The sequence below is a fragment of the Dermochelys coriacea genome, chromosome 1, assembly GCF_009764565.3.
Source record: "Dermochelys coriacea isolate rDerCor1 chromosome 1, rDerCor1.pri.v4, whole genome shotgun sequence".
NCBI classification, from domain to species: domain Eukaryota; kingdom Metazoa; phylum Chordata; order Testudines; family Dermochelyidae; genus Dermochelys; species Dermochelys coriacea.
The window spans coordinates 187,913,118-187,935,909 of NC_050068.2; the positions used below are offsets into that span (position 1 = coordinate 187,913,118).

General features: G+C 41.6%; 1 protein-coding gene across 4 annotated transcripts in view; it reads right to left on the reverse strand.

The window, feature by feature from the left end:
- The window catches only part of EPHA6 (EPH receptor A6), an 844,148-nt gene that overhangs the window by 105,899 nt on the left and 715,457 nt on the right, over positions 1-22,792 (reverse strand). For all 4 annotated transcript variants that reach the window (XM_038403007.2, XM_038402996.2, XM_038402988.2 and 1 more), the window contains one exon: positions 12,902-12,963. In XM_038403007.2, the coding sequence (XP_038258935.1) occupies positions 12,902-12,963 (62 nt within the window). The remainder of the gene's footprint in view (positions 1-12,901; positions 12,964-22,792) is intronic.

The following is a 22,792-nucleotide window of genomic DNA, read 5'->3' on the forward strand; positions in this document are numbered from 1 at the left end:
GAGCACCAAGTAACTGTTTTTGTAGAATTTTCTGTATTGCTTCTGAGATCCTTCAGCTCTTCAGTTCTCACTGGTTACTCTACCCTGTACATCTGAGTGAGCTCTAAACACTGAGTTAATGTTCTACTTTCCAGAAAGCAAATAAGATTTGATACAAGTATATAATGATATCTGACTGCAAGTGACAAAGATTCTATTGCAGTTTTAATTGATTATATGTTTGAAGTCAATAATTAGTTTACCAGAAACTAGTAGGCCTAATTTATATCGTATTGGCTGTTGACAGGTTCTTTGGATCATTTTCCATGAAAGCCAACTTCTCTTTGCTATAGTGTATTTGTTGTTATTATTTTACTAAGCATTGTACTAAGCACAAAGAACTTTACTCAAATTCCTCAAGAATCACATTGCAACTAGGTATTACACAGACATATATTTCATCATTATGTGGCAGGCACTCAGATTTTTATTTTTGTCATTGAATTATGTCAGCTGTCAACTTCTTCTTTAATGAAGAGGACTCCATATAATGGATACCAAGTAATTTCATAAAACATCATAGAAATTATTTTAGTTCATTTTAAACAGTGCTGAATGATACTGTTTTACAATAGTTCCAAGGGCTCCCAGATCCAAGATTCAAGTATTATATGCTCGTGTATTATGCCATCAGAACAGACTAGGGATGTGTATCTTTTTCTTTTACAGTAACAGACTGTGTTATCTCTAGTAGTGCTCAGATTGGAAACAAAATACCAACAGTTGCCCAGTAGCCTCAACTGTTCCACCCCCCTTCTCATCTAAAGAAGTAATAAGCAGGGGATATGACATAACCATACATACCTCCTTCTGCCCCCCCATCCCTAAAGCACTTGTCTCTAGAACACAGCTATTGCAGAATGCTCAGCACACATTTTTATACAATTGTTTCAACACCACTACTGATTTAAAATCTTTACATTGGCTCCCCTTAAGACTCCATATCACTTTGAATTTTTTGTTGTTGTATATATTAATTACTAAATTATTTTTGTACTCCAGATCATTAGACATATGACCCTTGTCACTAAATGGGCAGAATATTTACAATGGTTGTCATTTTAAACAATCTGTTCTTTGAGCAGAACATAACTTTGGTGTCTGTGGGTAATGTTGGCTCTACAATGGCAACTATGGTAGCTTGCCCTTAGCCTAATCTTGAACCCCATGGATGATGGGACATTATGTAACTATGATACTTGATTGTGGCATTTATTTCCAGCTCAATGTCCAAACTGTTTTTTGGTTCAGAGAAAAAAAAATTGCTGCCTTAACAGTCCCTACAAAAGGTACTGAAATGCTGGCTTTCTCCTACTGGGAAAGGAGTGCAACTCCAATAAATAAGAGTGCAAGTGCATGTTGTGTGTGAAGGGAAAAGAGAGAGTATTAGTTATGAGCTTTGATGTTGTTGCCTCTCTTGCTGCAGATAAATAAGGAAGGGAACCATTAAATTTAGCAATGGCATGTGGCCTCTTTTCCCCAAAGATGACTTTCTGACTAGTGAGGCCACATTAGATGGATTTACAACTTCATTTTATAGAACTCTCTCCAAGTCTTCATTTTTCTCTTTTCCTCCCTTTTCCCCAATGTTATTTAATGTAGGCTTCTACTGCAGCATCTAACCTCTAGCTGACAGGAAGGGTGAGGTTGATGGCAAAGCTGCTCTGGGAATTACATAATAATGGCTGTTGCCTCCAAGAGCAATATACTCAGAGACTTCTTCCCTCCAGAAACTTATCTTTCACTTCTTTTAGCCTCTACTAGACTTGCCTTGGGGAATTAAAATTTGGTAATAAATCCTGGCCTTATAGTTTACAGTATAATCTGTTACTGTTCATACATCAAGATAGCTCAACAAATTATTTTATATAGTCTTTAAAAACACTTTTTTGAGGAAGAAGATTAATTATTTTACAGTGTTTTGGTACATGATGCTTCTCAGTATTGAAATCTAGCTTTTTCTATGACCACTTATTGTTTTACAATGAAAGAGAAAATAATGGCATAGGCTTCTAAGAAGGAGCAGGGGCCTTTCAGAAAGAGGGACTACACAAAAATGAGGAATTTAGTTAAACAGAAATTAAAAGGTACAGTGCCAAAAGTGAAATTCCTGCAAGTTGCATGGAAACTTTTTAAAGAAACCATAATGGAGGCTCAACTTAAATGTATACCCCAAATTAAAAAAACATAGAGAACCAAAAAAGTGCCATCGTGGCTAAACAACAAAGTAAAAGAAGCAGTGAGAGGCAAAAGGCATCCTTTAAAAAGTGGAAGTTCAATCCTAGTGAGGAAAATAGAAAGGAGCATAAACTCTGGCAAATGACGTGTAAAAATATAATTAGGAAGGCCGAAAAAGAATTTGAAGAACAGCTAGCCAAAGACTCAAAAAGTAATCGCAATTTTTTTTTAAAAGTACATCAGAAGCAGGACACCTGCTAAACAACTAGTGGGGCTACTGGACAATCGAGATGCTAAAGAAGCACTCACGGATGGTAAGGCCATTGTGGAGAAACTAAATGAATTCTTTGCATTGGTTTTCATGGCTAAGGATGTGAGGGAAATTCCCAAACCTGAGCCGTTCTTTTTAGGTGACAAATCTGAGGAACTGTCACAGATTGAGGTGTCATTAGAGGAGGTTTTGGAACAAACTGATAAACAGGAACAATGGTATTCACTCAGGAGTTCTGAAGGAACTCAAATGTGAAATTGCAGAACTACGAATTGTAGTTTGTAACCTATCATTTAAATCAACTTCTGTACCAAATGAATGGAGGATAGCTAATGTGATGCCAATTTTTAAAAAGGGCTCCAGAAGTGATCCTGACAATTACAGGCTGGTAAGCCTGACTTCAGTACTGGGCAAACTAGTTGAAACTATAGTAAAGAACAAAATTATCAGACACATAGATGAACATAATTTGTTGGGGAAGAGTCAACATGGTTTTTGTAAAGGGAAATCATGCCTGACCAATCTACTGGATTCTTTGAGGGGGTCAGCAAACATGTAGACAAGGGGGATCCAGTGGATATAGTGTACTTAGATTTGCAGAAAGCCTTTGACAAGGTCCCTCACCAAAGGTTCTTAAGCAAAGTAAGTTGTCATGAGATAAGAGGGAAGGTCCTCTCATGGATTGGTAGTGGGTAAAAATACAGAAAACAAAGGGGAGGAATAAATGGTCAGTTTTCAGAATGGAGAGAGGTAAATAGTGGTGTCCCCCAGGAATCAGTACTGGGCCCAGTCCTATTCAGCATATCCATAAATGACCTGGAAAAAGGGGTAAACAGGGAGGTGGCAAAATTTGCAGATGATAGAAAACTATTCAAGATAGTTAAGCCCCAAGCAGACTGCGAAGAGCTACAAAAGGATCGCACAAAACTGAGTGACTGGGCAACAAAACAGGAGATGAAATTCAGTGTTGATAAATGCAAAGTACCGCACATTGGAAAACATAATCCCAACCATACATATAAAATGATGGGGTCAAAAGTAGCTGTTACCACTCAAGAAAGAGATCCGGGAATCATTGTGAATAGTTCTCGAAGACATGCACTCAATGTGCAGCGGCAGTTTAAAAAAAAAAAAGGCAAACAGAATGTTGGGAATCACTAAGGAAGGAATAGATAATAAGACAGAAATATCACAATGCCTCATATAAAACACCCACCTTTTTAATACTGCATGCAGATATGGTTGCCCCATCTCAAAAAAGATATATTGGAATTGGAAAAGGTTTCAGAGTAGCAGCCGTGTAAGTCTGTATTCGCAAAAAGAAAAGGAGTACTTGTGGCACCTTAGAGACTAACAAATTTATTAGAGCATAGAGCTGTAGCTCACAAAAGCTTATGCTCTAATAAATTTGTTAGTCTCTAAGGTGCTACAAGTCCTCCTTTTCTTTTTGGAATTGGAAAAGGTTCAGAAAAGGGCAATAAAAATGATTAGGGGTATGGAATGGCTTCCATATGAGGAGCAATTAATAAGACTAGGACTTTTCAGCTTGGAAAAGAGATGACAATGGGGAATATGAGAGAGGTCTGTAAAATCATGACTGGTGTGGAGAAAGTAAATAAGGAAGTGCTATTTACTCCTTCTTATAACACAAGAACTAGGGGTCACCAAATGAAATTAATAGGCAGCAGGTTTAAAATAAACAAGAGGAAGTATTTGTTCACACAACACACAGTCAACCTGTGAAACTCCTTGCCAGAGGATGTTGCGAGGGTCAAGCCTATACCAGGGTTAAAAAAAGAACCAGATAAGTTCATGGAGGATAGGTCCACAATGGCTATTAGCCAGGATGGGCAGGGATGGTGTCCCTAGCCTCTGTTTGCCAGAAACTGGGAATGGGTAACAGGTGATGGATCACTTGATGATTACCTGTTCTGTTCATTCCCTCTGGGGCACCTAGCTTTGGCCACTGTCAGAAGACAGGATTCTGGGTTATATGGACCTTTGGTCTGACCTAGGATGGCCATTCTTATATTCATGCTTTATAAGTATGCATGAAGGCCATAGTTTTACAAGAAAACAAACAAAATAAGGGCCAGATTATTCTTCTCGAAATGGAAAGAACTCTGATCTGACTGAAAAGGAAGGTGGGAGTGCCAGCTTTGAAGCCCACCCAAGGAGGCATTGTGCGGCTTGAGTATCAAAGGCTTTCAGGATATGTCTACATTGCAATTAAAAACATGCAGGTGGCCTGAGATAGCTGACTTGGGGTCACAGAAGTCAGGGTAAGGGTCTGTAATAGCAGTGTAGATACTTAGATACATAGATATTAATGTCAGAAGGGACCATTATGATCATCTAGTCTGATCTTCTGCACAATGCAGGCCACAGAATCTCATCCACCCACTCCTGCGATAAACCTCTCACCTATGTCTGAGCATATTTAAGTCCTCAAATCATGGTTTAAAGACTTCAAGGAGCAGAGAATCCTCCAGCAAGTGACCCGTGCTCCATGCTACAGTGGAAGGCGAAAAACCTCCAGGGCCTCTTCCAATCTGCCCTGGAGGAAAATTCCTTCCCAACCCCAAATATGGTGATCAGCTGAACCTTGAGCATATGGGCAAGATTCACCAGCCAGATACCCAGGAAAGAATCCTCTGTAGTAACTCAGATCCCACCCCATCTAACATCCCATCACAGGCCACTGGGCCTATTTACCATGAATATTTAAAGATCAATTAATTGCCAAAATCATGTTATCCATCATATCATCTCCTCCATAAACTTATCAAGTTTAATCTTAAAACCAGATAGGTCATTTGCCCCCACTGCTTCCTTTGGAAGGCTATTCCAAAACTTCACTCCTCTGATGGTTAGAAACCTTCGTCTAATTTCAAGTCTAAACATTCCGATGACCAGTTTATATCCATTTGTTCTTGTGTCCACACTGGTACTAAGCTTAAATAATTCCTCTCCCTCTCCAGTATTTATCCCTCTGATATATTTATAGAGAGCAATCATATCAGATGTTTGGACCCTCGTCCCTCACAGTGGGAACATCTACACCACAATTAAATAGCCCCTTCGCCTGAATCCTGCAAGCCTGAGGCAGCTGACATGGGCCAGCTGTGGGTGTCTAACTGCAGTGTAGACATACCCTCAGTGGCCAGGAGCAGGAGGAGCTGATTTTCATGGCATTCTGCTTTCATAGGCATCAGGAGACTGGATTATCATTGCCCCTTCACCATGTGTAGTCACTTAAACTAGTGACCGATGGGGGTTAGACGCTACCAAAGCAGAATGACAGTGTTTCCAGCCACTTTGTATCACGAAGATGAACACTCATAACTGAGGATACTTGAAGCACTCTGTACCTATCTGAGAGAGAAAATGGAGTTTTGCACTGGTGCGGGGGTGCCTGGACAAGAACCAGTGGTGCCGGAGGAGCAGGATGGAGAGTCTGACAGCATGTAATTGGAAGATTTCCTTCCTTGTATATCTCTTTGGGAGTCACACAACTGGGAAGCTGCAACCTTTGACCCCTCCCCAGAACCCCATACCCCTCCCTCTTTACGGAACAGTTACATAAAAATGCCACAAGGTAAACCTTAAAGAGTTGCTTGGCCCCACCCCCATAACCTCCCTCCCATGTGAATCCCTACAGGACTGGAATGGAAGAGTGAGACAACACACCACAATTAAATGCAAATGGATTAATAGTATAATCAGGCCTCTTAAAGAACAATTTATGGTACAAAACAATTTAACTAGAACGCTGATCTGATTTAATGTTGCTGTGTCCCAATTTGCTATCTCAGTGCACTAATTATTGATTAGTGCATTTCAAAAGCCTAATGGAAATAAAATACAGTAGTTAAAATTAGCTACTCTGCATCTGGAGAAAAACTACACAGATAGCCAGGGAAGCAAAATAAATGCTCTCTGAGGGAGGGTTTCTAATTTATTTTACAGGGTTCTAAGGTTCTTAGCCAGTCATAAACACAAACAAATCCCAAAATGTCAGTCTCCGGCTACATTCCTTTTGCGAAGCTTAAATCCTTAAAATGAACAAACAATCTCTAACTACAGAACAGTGCAAAGTCAGGAGCTTTTCTACCTCTAACATTTCCCACTCTGACTTCTAAGCAGCAAAAACTCTCATGAACATGTAAGTCCATTCAATCTGTTTCTTACAGTTCCCATCCTAACTAGACTCCGCTGCACTCAGTTGCTTCAGAAACAAACTGACAGGTTTGAAAACAAACTGACAGGTTATAACTCAACAACCCCATGCTACCATTTGGCACCCTAGAACACTGCTTAGACATCCCACTGGGGAGGGGGTGAATCAACGCTGTGAGGCCCCTCCCAGGAGGCACCAAAAGACATACACCCGTTGTCACAACCACCTGATAGACTGTACTGAGAAAAATGTTGCTGTGCCACTACATTGCAGGGAGGTAACGTGGTTCACTGACCAGGGTACAGAAGTGGGAGCCAGCCCTACGTTCTTTTTCTAGCTCTGTCATTGACCTGGTATGTGATCTTGGCCAAGGCACTTTATTTCTGTTTCCCCACATGTAAAATGGGGATAACACCTCATTCGTAAAGCCCATGAGAGCTGTTACTGCTGATTAATGAATGGAGTGCCTGTGTGATATCTCACTGATCCTTCAGAAGGGTTGATGTCAAAGAAAACAAGCCACGGAGTTAACAAAACAGGTAGGTTTCAGCAGTGATGTGCCAGTCTCTAAAGGTTTTCTTGTTCACATCCTATTTATCTTAATCCTCTTCTTAAACCTCTTCAAAGCTTCTTTGTTCCATACCAACAGGCCTGAGCAAGACTCCCTTTTGCCCAGCAGCCCCCACTTTCCATTCATCCATATTGGGTACTTATATGGCCACTATCAACAAAGCATCTCAGCATCTTTTAATTTGTTTCTCTTCATAACACCCAGGTAAGGTAGGGAAGTGCTATTATTCTCATTTTACTGATGGGGAGCTGACACACAAAGACACAAAAGTGACTTGCCCACAGTCTCACACACAGTCTGTGGTGGAGCAGGAAATTATATCTGGTTCCCCCAATCCTGGACTAGCACTGTAATTACTGGACCATCATTCCTCTGTAGTCACGGATCACTTTCACCATCAGGAGCAAAATTAATGGGGAAAGCTCTGTAGTCTTTTCTCTCCTAGCTGGATACTCTAGGGTAGAAGCTCCAAATTCCACTCCAGAAGAGGCAGGTGACAGAAATGGGGCCATATACCCTCTCTTCACTGGCTAATGCTGGCACTGGTCCAAATCTGAAAGTCTGTACCCATTTTTTGCTCAGCTGATTTAAAGGAGTTTGACCCGAGTAAGAAATGAATATAGGGTTGCCAAGGGTCCAGTTTTCGGCCAGAATGCCTGGTCGAAAAGGGATCCTGTTGGTTCTGGTCAGTACCACTGACTGGGCTACTAAAAGTCCAGTCGGCGGTGCAGCGGGGCTAAGGCTCCACATGGCTCTTGGAAGTGGCGCACAGGGGCGGCTATGGGGACTCTGTGTGCTTCACTGACCCGAAGGACCGGCTCAGCAGCTCGCATTGGCTGGGAACCGTGACCAATGGGAGCTGCAGGGATGCTGCCTGAAAATGCAGGCAGCGCGCAGAGCCCCGTGGCCCCTCCACCTAGGAGCTGGACATGCTGACTGCTTCCAGGACCTGCCTGAAGTAAGCATTGCCGGGAGCCTGCACCACAAACCCCATGCCCCAGCCCTGAGCCCCCTTCTACACCCAAACTCCCTCTCAGAGCCTGCACCTGCTCCCTGAGCCCCCTCATGTGCTCCAAACCCTTCATCCCCAGCCCCACCCCAGAGCTCGCACCACTAGCCAGAACCTTCATCCTCTCCCACACCCCAATCCCAGCCCAGTGAAAGTGAGTGAGGGTGGGGGAGAGTGAGCGATCGAGGGAGTGGGAATGGAGTGAGTGCGGGCGGGGCCTCAGGAAGGGGCAGAGCAAGGGTGTTCAGTTTTATGCCACTAGAAAGTTGGCCACCCTAAATGAATATGGACTTCTGGTTTGAGGCCACTATGCTCTGGGGATTCACCACTATTGGAACTTGAAAGTTGACTGCTTTCCTTAAAAGCCATAGCTCTCTCCTGTGTATGAGATTTAAACAGAGGCAACATGCCCCTGTGGTAAGGAAGCCAGATTGATCATCAAGGGAGTGGAATTTTTATTTCTTCTTAAAAGGGTGGGTTTGGTTTATAGGTTAGGTTTGGGCATAGCTCCAAATTTAGGTCAGTCCTTTTGTAAGATCGGGGAAAGAATTTAATAAATAAATTTAACTCTTGTATTTGGAAGATTAATTTGCACACACATGTTACAAGAGAGGTGATACTATGCATATCAATACTATCTAATCTATTACAATGGGATGGGGGAAGAAAAGGAAAATGATAGCAAGTCAGGATTTGAGAAGAGGGTATTGTCTTAGAATCCATGTATCTTGGGCAATTTAGGGTGCTTAGTGTTTTGCACACATTGCTGAGGTGAGTTAAAATGAAAATGTCCTTTAAATAAATAAATAACCTTACCGAGTCTGCAGTCATTAGTTGATTCCCATTCATTAAATGCACAGCTGAATCGGCTTTCAAAATTATGAATGTTTGTGTACTGTGCAGTGTGGCAAGGCACCTCTTCCACCTTGCCAGGGTCAGTGCTTCCCCCCTCTGGTAGTGGGAGGCTTGAAATAAACCAAACCCACTCCAGACACTATTTGTTTTCCCACTTGGGGTTTAGTTTTGAATATTTTTGAGGTAGGCCTCAGTACAGGCCCAAAGAGTATTCCTCCATCAAAGGAAACAAATTCACATCACAAACAAAGGGGAACTCCTGTTCCTATGTCATCTCTAGGTGTAGGCTGGGGATAAGATGTGCGGCCTTGTTATTGACCCGGGGTGACAGTCCTTCCCCTAAACAGGCAGTCACTTAGTTAGTTTCTCCTTTAGGGAAAAGGGCAGCTTTCCTCCCTGGAGAAGCCTTTCTACCTGCTGCTACTAGCTCTGCAGCAGCATCTCTCTCCTCTTCTCTCGCCAGAGGATGGTTTTTTGAAGGTCTCAGGCAGCCCTTAATTGGACTCAGGTGTCCCTAGTTGACATGAGATAACCTCTTCTCATCAGCTTATTGGGAAAAGGACCTTTATCATTCCAGGGCTGATATATTTGCAGTCTACCACTCTTTTACAGCTGTCTAGCCAGACTTTGTCACAACATATTTCAGGAACATAAGATGCGTGTGTCTCTTTCATATGTATGTATTTTTTGAGTCTGCGGTCTATTTCATATAAGCTTCTATGTGGTGCTTAAGATATTGGTTTTGACCTAGCAAACCCTAAAGAATTTGGAACCATCTCTCTTCCTGTGTGATACCAAAGCAACATGAGGAAGCCTGATCTTGCATTTAAGACCCTGGACTGGGATTCAGGGGATCTGGGTTCAGTTCCCAGTTCTGCCACCCACTTCCTTTCTCTGTGATCTTGGGCAAGTCACTTATTTTATTCATGGGAAACTGCAGCATGGGGATGAGGATAATATTTACTTTCTCCCACCCTTTGTTTGTCTTGTCTGTTTAGACTTAAAAGCTCTTTGGGGCAAGAATTGCCTTACTAAGTATTTTGTAGTGCCTAGTACAATGGGGCCCCAATGGAGATAGGGGCATTTAGGTTCTACTGAAATACAAGTAATAGCACTAAAGCTAACAATTCTCTGGTTTAAGAGCAGGGGCTAATAGTAAGATGTCTTCCATGAAGGTCTTTAAATTCTGGAGTTCACTTTCCACATTGGTCCATCAGAGCTCCCATATGTTGACTTTCAGGAACTAAGATATCATTTTTTTTCAGGTTTTGGAGAAGAGCTGGGTTGAGGGATGTGGTAATAACAAGCAGGGTAACATTTTTGGAGGAGCACTTGCTATGGTGGAGGATATTCTTACATGCAGCCAAAGGGTAAAAATCCAAAATATAAGAACATCCAGAGCTGTAGAAAGAAACTCTTTTAAATATGAAGAAATATAGATGTTGTGAAGTTCTTCCAGATCTTGCCACATGAAAGGCTCTTTGTATTGTGCATAATGTCATAATACATTTTTGCATAATACAAAAATGTATTATGATTTAGAGATAAACTCTCTCTATACTTCTTTGTATCTTCACAAAAGCATTTCAAAGTTTAGACTTAAGAAATCAGCAAGAAGTAACTATTTTTAATGAAGCAAACTGATTTCTTTTTAAATTTGATACTGGCAGTCATTTGCTTTGGTAATTATTAACAGGAATTCCAATGAAATCTCTACAATGTTTTTGGATGCTGATTATTATTTAAAATCCTGTCAAAAGGTATTTTTAAATAATAAACCAAATCTGCAGTGAGAAAGAAAGCTGGAAAATAATATACTCAGAAAACAGCTGCAGAAAATAATCACTAGCACATTCCCAAACATTTTGCCTAAAAATATATTTGGTACAGTGTGAACACCATTGCTCCATAATTACCTCATAATTTTGATGATCTCAGCTTCTAACATAGTATTGTAAGTGTGTATCAAGAATAGCTCATTAGATCCTACAGCTGTGCAGAGAAAGGTAATTGTGTGAAGGATTTCAGTATTTGAAATTGGGTTTCACCCTGATTCAGAACAAGACCCCAAAATTTCAAAGTTCTCCACAAAACAGAATGGAGCCCCAACTCAGGGAGACAATTTGCCTTGGAAGTCCAGGGGTCCCCAACTCAGAGGCAATCTGGCAGGTGACGGGCAATGAGCCAGTGAGGTGAGCTGCTGGGAAACCAGATGAAGGTGTGCCTGGCAGAGGGTTTTGAAATCTGCCTGTGTTTCCGAAGGAACTTTGCCTGTGAAACAGATCGTCAACTTCTGATGAAAAATTGTTACATCTGAATTTTTCTGACCAGTTCTAGTAGATACATCATATCCAATCTTGATGGAAGAGAGGGAGAGTGAATGTTTGGGACCAGGGGAGAGAAAATGGGAACTCCTGAGTTTCCTAGTGTAGTGAACAGAAATAGAGGGTAGACGAAAAATAGAAGGGAATTATCAAAATGGAAGGCAAAAAATACATAAAAGCATCTTCAGTAATGCTTTTAAGGTAAAACTCTCTTCCCTCCAGATACCTCATCTTTTTCTGTAGACTATTACCACTCTCCCCTTCCTTGCCTTCCTCTCAGAAACTTCAACCCTGCCCTGGTCCATTCAAAATACAGTTGCTCATATCACCACCTTTGCCTGTTATTCTGATTACATCACCTCATCTTTGAATCCCTCCGTTGTCTCCTTCTTCTCCACTGCATCATCACATTCAAGCTTCTTGCACTTGCTTTTCAAGCCATTGACTGCTCTTCCCCTCCCTGCTTCTCTGCTCCTATATCATACCAAGCCACCCCCCAGTGTTGTCAGGTTTGACCCTCTGCTTATACACTTTCCCACAAATACCTTCACACTTTCTTCCACCTCACCCCTTATACATGGAATACCCATTCCACACTAGTCCACAAAGCCACTTAGCCTCTCCTTCTCCGAATCTCACTTCAAAGCCTATGTCTATCATGATGGCAACTAATAATGGTGAGATGGATGGTCAGTGTGGCTTGCTGATATTTATACATGTAAGACAAATTTTAAATAATTCACATAGCTATCCTGAAATCGTAGGTTCCCTGCCAGTTTTGAGGGGTCTCTTAACGGAGGCTGGGCTTAAAGTGTATTTTCACAAGCTGTGGAGACTGCCAGAGCCCTCTACTGATGTTGACAGAGGGCCCTGTATGACCTTGGGGGCAGCCTTTTCTTCCTTCCACCGCATTGATTAAAATCAAGTTCAAATGAAACAATTTCCCATGCTTTCTACATCCCTTCATTAATAGTCACATGGTGACCTTTAGGGGAAAAAGGTTAGTGCAGAGACAGTACACCAGTGAACTGTTTTCTAATTCAATTTGTTAAATGCAAGTAACCATAAATAATTATAAATCAGTTACCAACCCTGCTGTATACCACCCCGAGCAAAAATTATAACAAAGTATTTCTGAAAGTGATTGAGCAAAATGAACAGCTTCCATAAAGCAAAGCATTTGCGCTTCAATTTATCTTTTCCTCCATAATAGCACATTTGAAATACATTTTGCTAAATATGGGAACTGCTCTTGTAGAAGAAATCAATTATATTCTTAAGTTTAAATCTTCTTTTTTCCAGTTATGCTCTAATGTATCACTGTACCTAAGAAATGTACCCTGGGGAAAATGCTTCTATTCTTCAATAAAAATCCATGAATAACATTATGTAAAAGTTAATTTATGATAAATGATTTAAAATCTTAACCTAGTATGGCTTCTTATTCAAATGTCATCAGAAAATGACACCTCACCCGCAGAAAAGAGTCAAGGGATCCATTCTCCATATATTCAACCACAATCATTACTGGTCTGCCTGCAAAGACAGCAAAGAAACACATTAGGATTATAACTATATTAAGGGCTTGTTATATTTCCAGCTGTTACAAACAGATTATTTTAATTACTTAAATATGTAGCTCATTTTCAAAATCTTCCTCTACAGCACAAATGCATGTCATTGTTCTGTTATTCCTAAGCAACATTTTCAATCAATATTTTCTTTATTTGAGGCACTGAAGTAGCTGACTGCATACAGTTCATTTTGGCAGTGTTTTCTTTTCTTTAAAATAGTCAAACTAGAGTCCTCAATTCCAAACAGTTACCATTATTGTACCTGTCAGTGGGAGCAGTAACATCTTGAACATGAAATGTGCAGTAATTACAGCTATATTCATAAAGAATACTTCTGAAAACACTCAAGGCAAGGCAAAAAAAAAAAGGAAATTGATAAACCATCTCCAAAAGAAACCAAACCCAGGACCAAAATCTGCTCTGCCAAAGAAAAAGCATGTAAGCCAAAAACTTCAATGATGCTATATACGAGAGCAAAGAAATCTCTCCTTTATGGTGTGTGTATGTGTGTGTGGGTGTATGTATATATGTGTATATATATATATATATATATATATATATATATATATATATATATATATATGTGTTTTGTTTTAGTGATCTGCTTTTGGTGGAGTTTCTAAACCTACATTTCCGTGAAACATGGCCAGTGTATTTTTATCCATAGATATGCTGATGCAGTATGGTCCTAGGGCACCAAAGCACTGAATTCAGCGCTTAATTTTTTCAAATCAATGGAACTATTCATGTGTTTAAGTAAATCATGTGCTTAAATTATATGTTATATGTTTTTTACCAACATGTCCAACCATTATATATTTTTTACCAACATGTCCAACTTGCCCAGTTTTACATTTTATCTGTTGTATGTACCTAAAAGGCATCTTGCTGCTGGTATCCAGGCATGAGCTGTCACTCCAGAACTGCCTAGCAGGAACAGCCCAATTTACCTGCTAATCGGAGCCTAAAGTGAGATGTTTCAGAATGGTTAGTACTACACAGGGTCAACTAATAAATACAAGACTAATGTAATGATATGCAAGATTGTTGTCTTATCCACTTTTTCCTCCTGCCCAATCTGCTTGTGGCAATGCCTTATCTGGAAGGGTCTATGTAAAACAGAACTTTTAACAACAGGTGCCATCATGACTTATACCATTTCTCTCTAAACAGTCCCAATAATTTCAATTCCTTTGCAAGTCCTTACGTAGAAGTCTTTCCCAGCCTATCTTTTTGTTTGTAGTTGGCTGTCCCTGAATTCATTCCTATTTCTGCTATACATTTTTTTCAGATGGGGTAATGAGACAGTAACACAGTAATCAGGGTGAGAGTGTACCAGTGATTTGCATAATGATATTATAATATTTCCACTCCTATTTTCTATCCCACTCTTTATACATGCTAACTTTTTGCACATTTTTTGACTGACTGTGGACATCGTGGACAGTTCAATAAAATACATAGGCTCACTGACACTCAGGTCTTTCTCCTGAGTTGTTACAGTTAATGTAGAAATGAGAAAGGTATATAAGTAGTTTGAGCTATTCCTTCAAATGTGCATTTACCTGTCCTTGTCAACATTGAATTTCATCTGCCCTTGTGCTGCCCATTGACATAGCTTTGTCAAGTTTTTCTGAAGTTCCTCACAGTATTCTCTATTCTTGACAAAGAAAAATTTATCTGCAAATCTTTCTAGCTGTTTGTTCTCCTTCTTAGATCATCAATAAATATAACAGTTCTGTTACTAATGCAAATCCCCCTGTTATTTTTTTGTTGTGTTGAAAATTGATTTTTTATTTCTTTTTGTTTTTTGACAAAAATCCCTGTCATCACAACATCTCTCTCTCTCCATTGTAATCCCATCTCTTGGAAAGGCTTGTTTGGTGTGTGAGGAATTATCAGACCCTCTTTTGTCCATTGAGTGGTGGATCCCATGCAGGACTGGCCTTACCATGAGGTGAACCGAGGCGGCCGCTTCAGGTGCCAGACTGTGGGGGGGCACCACTAGGACTCAGAGTGTAGAAAATTGTGTCTGCTGCTGGTGCATACTTATTCTCTCTGCTCTAGATGCATAGAGACGGTGGGATGCTGTGCTGGAGGAAAGAGGGCACAAGAGACATAACAGGTAGGCAGGAGAAAAGGTAAGAGGGAATAACAGAAAGCAGCAGGAGCTGCAGGGAGAGAGAGGAGGAGGAGCCTCTTATGTACCTCTCTAGCACCCCCAGGAGCCTGGACTGATTAACACCAGCTTCTCAGGGAGCTTCCTGTTTCCTGCTGCTTCCCTGAACCCACTTGAGGAGAACAGGCAGTCAAATGAAGTGATAGGAGCCAGTTAGGCTCTTAAGACACTGGTATCTTCCCTCACTCAGGCCCTGCTATCAGCCTGTTTATTTGTCCCCTTCAATTGAGTGTTGAGAGCCACTATAGCTGGCACAGAACAGCAGTCATGAGTGAAAGAAGAAAACGCCCCTCTGGAGCAGCATTCAGAAAAAGAAAGCAAGCAAAGGAAGCTTTTCTATCTAAGCAGGAAGGTGCTCTCCTGAGATATATAGACACAAATGTTCATGGTGAGCCTTCCGACCACAGTGAGGATGTGAGTGGTGAAGAGATGCCTGATCTTCCAGTTAGTCAGAGTGCAGGTAACTATGCACAGTCCTGAAGAAAAGTGTAGTTCAGAGAAGAGTGTGGTGGAGGTGCAAGAAACAGCTGCTCCTGAGTTTAGTTCCTTAAGTCTAGATGATCCAGGACTGTGGAGCCACTTCAGCAGTAACCTGAGGGACTTCCTTGTACTGGTTGGGCCACAGCAAGTGAAAAACTTCATGTTCCCCAAAGACAATGAAAATAGAAGTTTCCATCCAACACATTACTGGCATGAAATCCCCAATGGTGATAAAGTGGAGAGGCCATGGCTTATGTACTCAAAAACCCAGAATGTTGCATACTGTTTTTGTTGCAAGCTCTTCCAGCCTAATGTTCCAGCCACATTGGGTTCTACAGGAACAAAGGAATGGAAAAATCTGGCTAGAAATCTGGCATGCCATGAGAAGGCAGCAAATCACCAGAGAGCATGAGATGTGACAAAGGTTTAAGGTCACCATAGATGATCAGCATCAAGAGAAGATTGAATCAGAGATTCTTTACTGGCAAAATGTTTCTGAAAAGGCTCATTGCCATTGTAAGAATGCTTGCTACCCTAAAACTAGCACTGCATGGCACTTCAGATCAGCTGTATGTGCCAAACAAATGGAAACTTCCTTAAAATTGTGGAGCTGATGGCTGAGTTTGATGCTGTACTTTAGGAGCATCTAAGAAGAGTCACCACCCAAGAAATGTACACACACCACTACCTTGGAAAAACAATTCAAAATGAGATCATACAGTTCCTGGCAACAAAAGTCAAACAGAAGATTGTGGCAGATCTGAAGTCAGCAAGATATTACTCTGTTATTCTGGACTGCACACCTGACATCAGCCATATGGAACAAATGACTTTAATTGTACGTTTTGTAACATCAACAGAACCTAGTGAAAATGTCCCCGCAATGGTGACTGTCAAAGAGCATTTTCTAGAATTTATTGACATTGAGATGATACTACAGGAGCTGGTATGACAAATGTGCTTCTTAAAAAGCTGAAAGATACTGGAATTGCGATAGCTGACATAAGAGGTCAGGGCTACGATAATGGTGTCAACATGAAAGGAAAGAACAGAAGAGTGCAGACAGGAATCCGAGAGTTAAACCCTCGAGCTTTTTTTGTCCCAGGCAGTTCTCCTTCATTGAACTTGGTGGTCAGTGATGCAGCATCAACTTCTAGTGAGGCTGCTGAATTTTTTAATGTAATTCAAAGCATCTATGTATTTTTCTCTGCATCAACTCATCGATTGGCAAATTTTGAAGCAACATCTGGGAACCTCCTCTCTGACACTGAAATCACTGAGTGCTACATGATGGGAAAGTCAAATGGAGGCGATAAAGCCTCTCAAACACCAAATTGGGAAGATAGATGATGCCATAGGTGCCATTATGGAGGATAATCCTATAACAGGAACTGTTCATGGGAGAGCAGTGGCAGAGGGAAATGGAATCACCAGAAATGTACACAACTTCAAATTTCTGTGTGGCTTAGTTTGTGGCATGACATACTATTTGAAATAAATGTTGTAAGCAAGAGACTCCAAGGTGCTGACCTTGATATATCTGGAGCAATGGAAGAACTGGACAAAGCAAAATGATACTTACAGTCTTACTGGTCAGATAAGGGATTTCAAAATGTTCTGAAGAGTGCACAGGAGTTAGCAGAGGAACTTCACACTGAAGCTATTTTCCCACCCATTCAAGAATACAAGAGTCATCGAAGAAGAAGAAGACATTTTGATTACGAGGCATGGGAAATCTCATAAGAGACCCCAAACAACAATTCAAAGTTGAATTTAACCCGGTGCTAGATTGTGCAATAAAGTCAGTTGAAGAACGTTTCATGCAGCTGAAGGAACACAGCAGTATATTTGGGATGTTGTATGATAATCCAAAACTCCTCACTATACCTGAAGAAGACCTACACCAGCACTAAAAACAGTGTTGACACATGAGACATGCATGATATTGATGCGAGTGATTTAGGGGAACTAAAAGCCTTTTCAAGATACATTTCAGCAGGATCAACTCCACAGGCTGTTCTGGAATATATGTGCACAAATAAGATGACCACCCTCTTTCCAAATGCTTTTGTTGCTCTGTGCATACTTCTAACACTTCCTGTAACAGTTGCCAGTGGAGAATGCAGTTTCTCCAAGCTGAAGTTAATAAAAACACATCTATGCTCCACAATGACACTGGAGAGGCTGGTCGTCCTTGCAGCCATCTCAATAGAGCATGAGCTGGCCCAGACTGTCGATCTTCAGCAGGAAGCAGTTCAAAACTTTGCAACCAAGAAGGCACGGAAAGAACCACTTTGATTATTCAAACAGATAAAAATGCCAGTGTTTACTATGCAGACAAGAAAAGTTACATTTGCGTTCAGGCACTTGAAAGTTAAGTGTTACTTAAAATTTTTGAACAAGGCATTTTAAGTTGTTAGTTCTCCTTTATTGGGGTAGGTAGCAGAGCAATTCCATGAGAGGAGCAGAACAGGAAGAAGGCAGAATTGAGACCTTTCAAAGTTTTGGCCCAAGCGTGGGGACATGGGGGCATCATTTGAGCTCCCCGCCTCAAGTGCCAAAATGTTGTGGGTCAGCCCTGGTCCCATCTATGAGTTTATCCAACTCAATTTGTTTCTGATCTTATAATTCCACTGATTATTACTGTGGGTTTTACTCTGACTGGATGCTATAATGACATAAGTTTTATCTTGAAATTAAAAACTAGTGAAGGTTATTAATTTATTATTATTATTTAAATATTTTCTTCACCTCATGCAACTAATGACAACTAACTAAGCAGCCTACTATTCTTAGTGCCAAACTCCTAAGCAGCCCAAATGCACTTGGTATGAATTTGACTCATATAAAAACTAGTTCTACCACTCCCTCCCAGGCAGAGAGAAACCAGAAATAACTTTCACAATGTAGACAAAGGCACCTTGCAATAAATGTAAGGGTAGAACAGGCCTACAGATGCTTATTGCTGCATTTGGTTTGACACGATTTATCTAGCAACTTCTCTTTTTTAATATAACTACCAAAAAAAAGAAGTGTGTGGAAAATTCTCCATTTGAAGGCAATGATGATGTGGCATATCCAGCTATGAAATGGAGACCTCTAGTTTACTAGAGCTCTTCCTTTGTACTATTCAGCAGCCATTTTGTAGAGTTCTATTCTTTCCAGGTTTTATTCCATTCCTATCTCCATAATATCTGAAAGCCTTCCAGAAGTATATGAAGCAATGTGACTAACATCTGCCCCATGTGATTTTTCCCCTTTCCTCTCCTAGGGTAAAATTGTGAGTATTATTTTTTAATTATTTGATGTCTTCTGTGTGTGTGCTAGGGAGCGGGGGGCTCCTCCTCACCTGGTGATTGCAGTCTGTGACAGCAGCCTGACCTGGTGATTATAGGATACAGAAACCCAGGCCCTCCCACTCCACCAGGTTCTGATCCAGGATCCTTCTTGAGCACCGTAAGGCAGGAGTCCACTACCTGTGCTCTGGCTAACTCTCTCCCCTGGGCCTCTTCTTACCTCTCTGCCCCTCCCCTTGGGGCCCATTGTGGCTGGCAATTGTCCCTGGTCCATGGGTCTCAACAAGGTAGAGTGTCTCAGCTTCATTCAGCAAACCTGCCCCTGAGAATACCTTCCTGGTGTAGTCTCTCTGCAGCAGCCTGTGCAGGCCTGCCTCTCTCCACCCACCCCCTGCTGTGATGAGCAGGCTCCCTTTTAAGTCCCTCTTTCAACTGGAGCATGCCCAGACGGCCTGTCAGGGTGGGTCTTCCTGGGCCTAGAGTTGCTCCTGCATTTTTAACTCTGCAGTGTGGGGTTTAGCCACCCCATCACAGTACTATGGAAGGCAAGGTCCAAGAAATGCGCCAAGTTCTTGAAACAAAAGTGAACATGTTTTAGATGGTTTTTAGATCCTGTGACAGTTTGTTTCACAGCCATGGACTGGCCCCTTTGAAAGCTCTGTCTCCTGCACAAATGGGCTTTACCCATGGGCCGCTCCCTAGTTTCTGAGGAGCAGAGTTGTCTATCATGGTCCTCATCCCAGAGTTTCAGATAATATCTTTGGTGAACAGGCTATTGAGCTCTTTGAAGATAAGGACAGAAACCTTGACTAGGACTTGATACTGTATGGGAAGCCAGTATAGGGAGCAGAGGAGACACTGATGTGCTTATGGTAGTCTGTGTTGCTTAGGAGACATGCTGCTGTGTTCTGTACTAGTTGGAGTTTCCTAAGGTCTGGTGATTTTATGCCCAGGTGTAGTACATTGTTGTAGTCCAGCCAGCAAATGAAGGAATATGTTGCTGAGGCCAGGTCACTGTCTGCCAGGATTAGATGTCATCTTTTTGCCACCTGGAGATGTAGATAGTGTTTCTTGTGGACACAGCTAGTTGAGAGCTTTATAGCTGTCAGGAATCCCAGGAGCTATCTTAAACTGTGGACTGAAATGACCAGTAGTGGGAATGTACTTTCAACCAAACCAGATCACACAGTGGCTGCAAACTCCTCATTTTGACAACCAGCATCGCTTGCATTGTGCTTGGGTTTAGCTGACAGATGAACAGTGGGTTGATGTTGATCTCCACCAAGCACTGGGCCAAGGGTGATGTCAAATGTGGCAAAGACAAGGTAGAGCTGTGTGTCATCTGGATACTGCAACACTTGCGTCTATGTTGTCTCACCAGTTATCTTAGATGTTGAATAGCATCAGAGAGAGAGAATAGATCTTTGTGGGACTCCAGAAGTGAGAGTTCTAAGTGTGGAGATGCAGTTTCCCATCACTATTCTATGGCTGAATCTTAAGGAGGACTCAAACCATTTCAGCACATTACCCATCTGAAGAAGGTTACAGAGTTGCTGGGGAAGTAATATCTCATGATCAATGGTGTCAAATGCTACAGAGGTCTAGGAGAATTAGAATGGACAAGTGCCTTCTATCAATCAATAGTGGGAAATCACCCAACATAGCCACTAATATGGTTTTCCATCCTGGTTTGAATCCAGATTTTGCTGGGTCTAGAATGTTGGCTTCAGTTACATGAACTTGTACACAGCCTTTGACTCGCTTCTATATGAGTTTTCTCAGGAACAGAACGTTGACACTGGATGATAATTAGCTAGATATGATGCATAAAATGCAGGTTTCTTCACTGTTGATTGTTCTATTGCATGTTTGAAGGAGGAAGGGAAGATTCCTTCCCTAAATGAAGCATTAACTATTTGGGTAGTTTTTGGCCTGTAACATGGCACACCTTCATTGTGCTCTTTGCTGGAGGCATTGTGAGGAATCACAGCCCTGAACCCAGGTTCAGGGATCCCTAGGCAGCATTCAGGCCATGGCTACCACCCAGCAGCTCACCTGGGTAACTAGGAAGGGTCCAGGGAAGGGCTCACTCACAGAGGGTCCCATACCCAAAGCACCCACTTGGGTGAAACAATCTCTCCCCGCCACGGAATTGGCTAAGGAGTACTATATAAACCAGGAATAACAACAGGAAGTTGTCTGAGCAACTAGAGGAATCCTTGGCTGGCTGTGACTATGAACTTCTCATGCTTACCTGACTCCGGAGTCCCGCATTCATCCCTGCTCCTGGCTCCAGTCCTCCCATCCCAGACCCCAATCTACTCCCAGTTTCTGCTGTCCTGCCCTACTCCAGGCCCCTGATCCTTTGCCTTACCTCTGACGCTGTCTCCTGCCCTGACCTTTGGCTTGGTACCTGATGCTGTCTTTGGTTTTGACCCTCTGCTCTGACCATTAGGCAAGACTCCTACTCCAACCACTAGGCCTGATTGCCCCAGCCCTGGTCATTGCCGGCATTACTTTTGATTTCTTACATTAACTTGGAAATTGATTTCAATGACAGGGCATTTTAAAATTTTACAAATAAAAAACCTGTAACTAGGAGACCCTTTGAGTTTCTAAACTCACTATTGTTATTCAGTCATATCTTCTTCACCACAATTCTTATGTGGTGTACAAATGTACAAAGAGCAAAACATGTATTTTCAGTCTAAAGCATCAGGGTCCCTCTCCTCTGCTACAGGCTGCAGTGGGTCGGACAGTCCTCTTGTTCTCAAACCCTTCATTGGAGCTGGTCAGAAACTTTTTGATGCAACATATTTTGTTGGAATCTGTGGATCTGTCAAAATTGAAACATCGAGGAGACAGTCTGGTTTCAAGGAAGTTCTGATGGAAACCAGGCTAGAACACTCTCTGGAAGGAATGTTTTTCCAAACCTGTGTACATTGTCCAAAGTTCCCTTTGTGCCATACACCTAAGGAGGCTCAAGAACATGTTATTTTACTTGTAATTAGCATGGATATGTGTAAAAAAACCACCTGTTTCAAATGGTAGCACAGGAAGGACATGATTTGCTAAAAGCACCCATATATGCAGCTGTGGCATCACACAGACAGAAGAGATGCGCATCTGAAGATCTGCACCTTGTGAACTATGGGAGAATTCTAGTGGAGCACAAGTTAAGCCGCTGAGGCTACTGGTAGCTCCTCACAAACTCAAATTTGTACTCCTGCCCCCATGCTTGCAGTAAGAGTCTGCCTACGCCTGATGCTTTATTTATGTTTGACAGTCATGGTCCAATAGAAATGGAAAGCAGAGGCCTCCAAATTAGCCACCTATAACCTCCAGCAGAATAAGGCCTCTGTGAAAAGTTTTTAGAGTCTTAACTAGAGGTGTTGTAAAGTTTACAAAAGGGGCCATAACAGGAAACTCCCTATTCCAAACCCATTTGAAATTTTGTCTAGAGTTGATATCAAAGCTTAATCAGTCCATATACCTTTGATTTCAGGGTCATATCCAAAATCAAAGGGGTGCTAGTTTATTGATTTTATGCAGCCAAAATCTTGTGAAAACAGCAATTTTCATAGGAATTCAGTCCAAGATTGTGGTGATCTTGTGAGAACAGATGATCATGAGAATGTTGCCATCACTTGAACAGCTTGCAAGATTTTTGGAAACCATCGAATAAGACCCCAAACTCTAGCCCTGATTTGGCCTCAAGATCAAACCCTAATCTGGGATCGAGGTCTGCCACCTCAAATAATCTTTTCACAGAGATCCTTATAAAGGCAGGATATTATTTCCTATTGTACTGCAGTGCCTGACAAAACCATTACAAA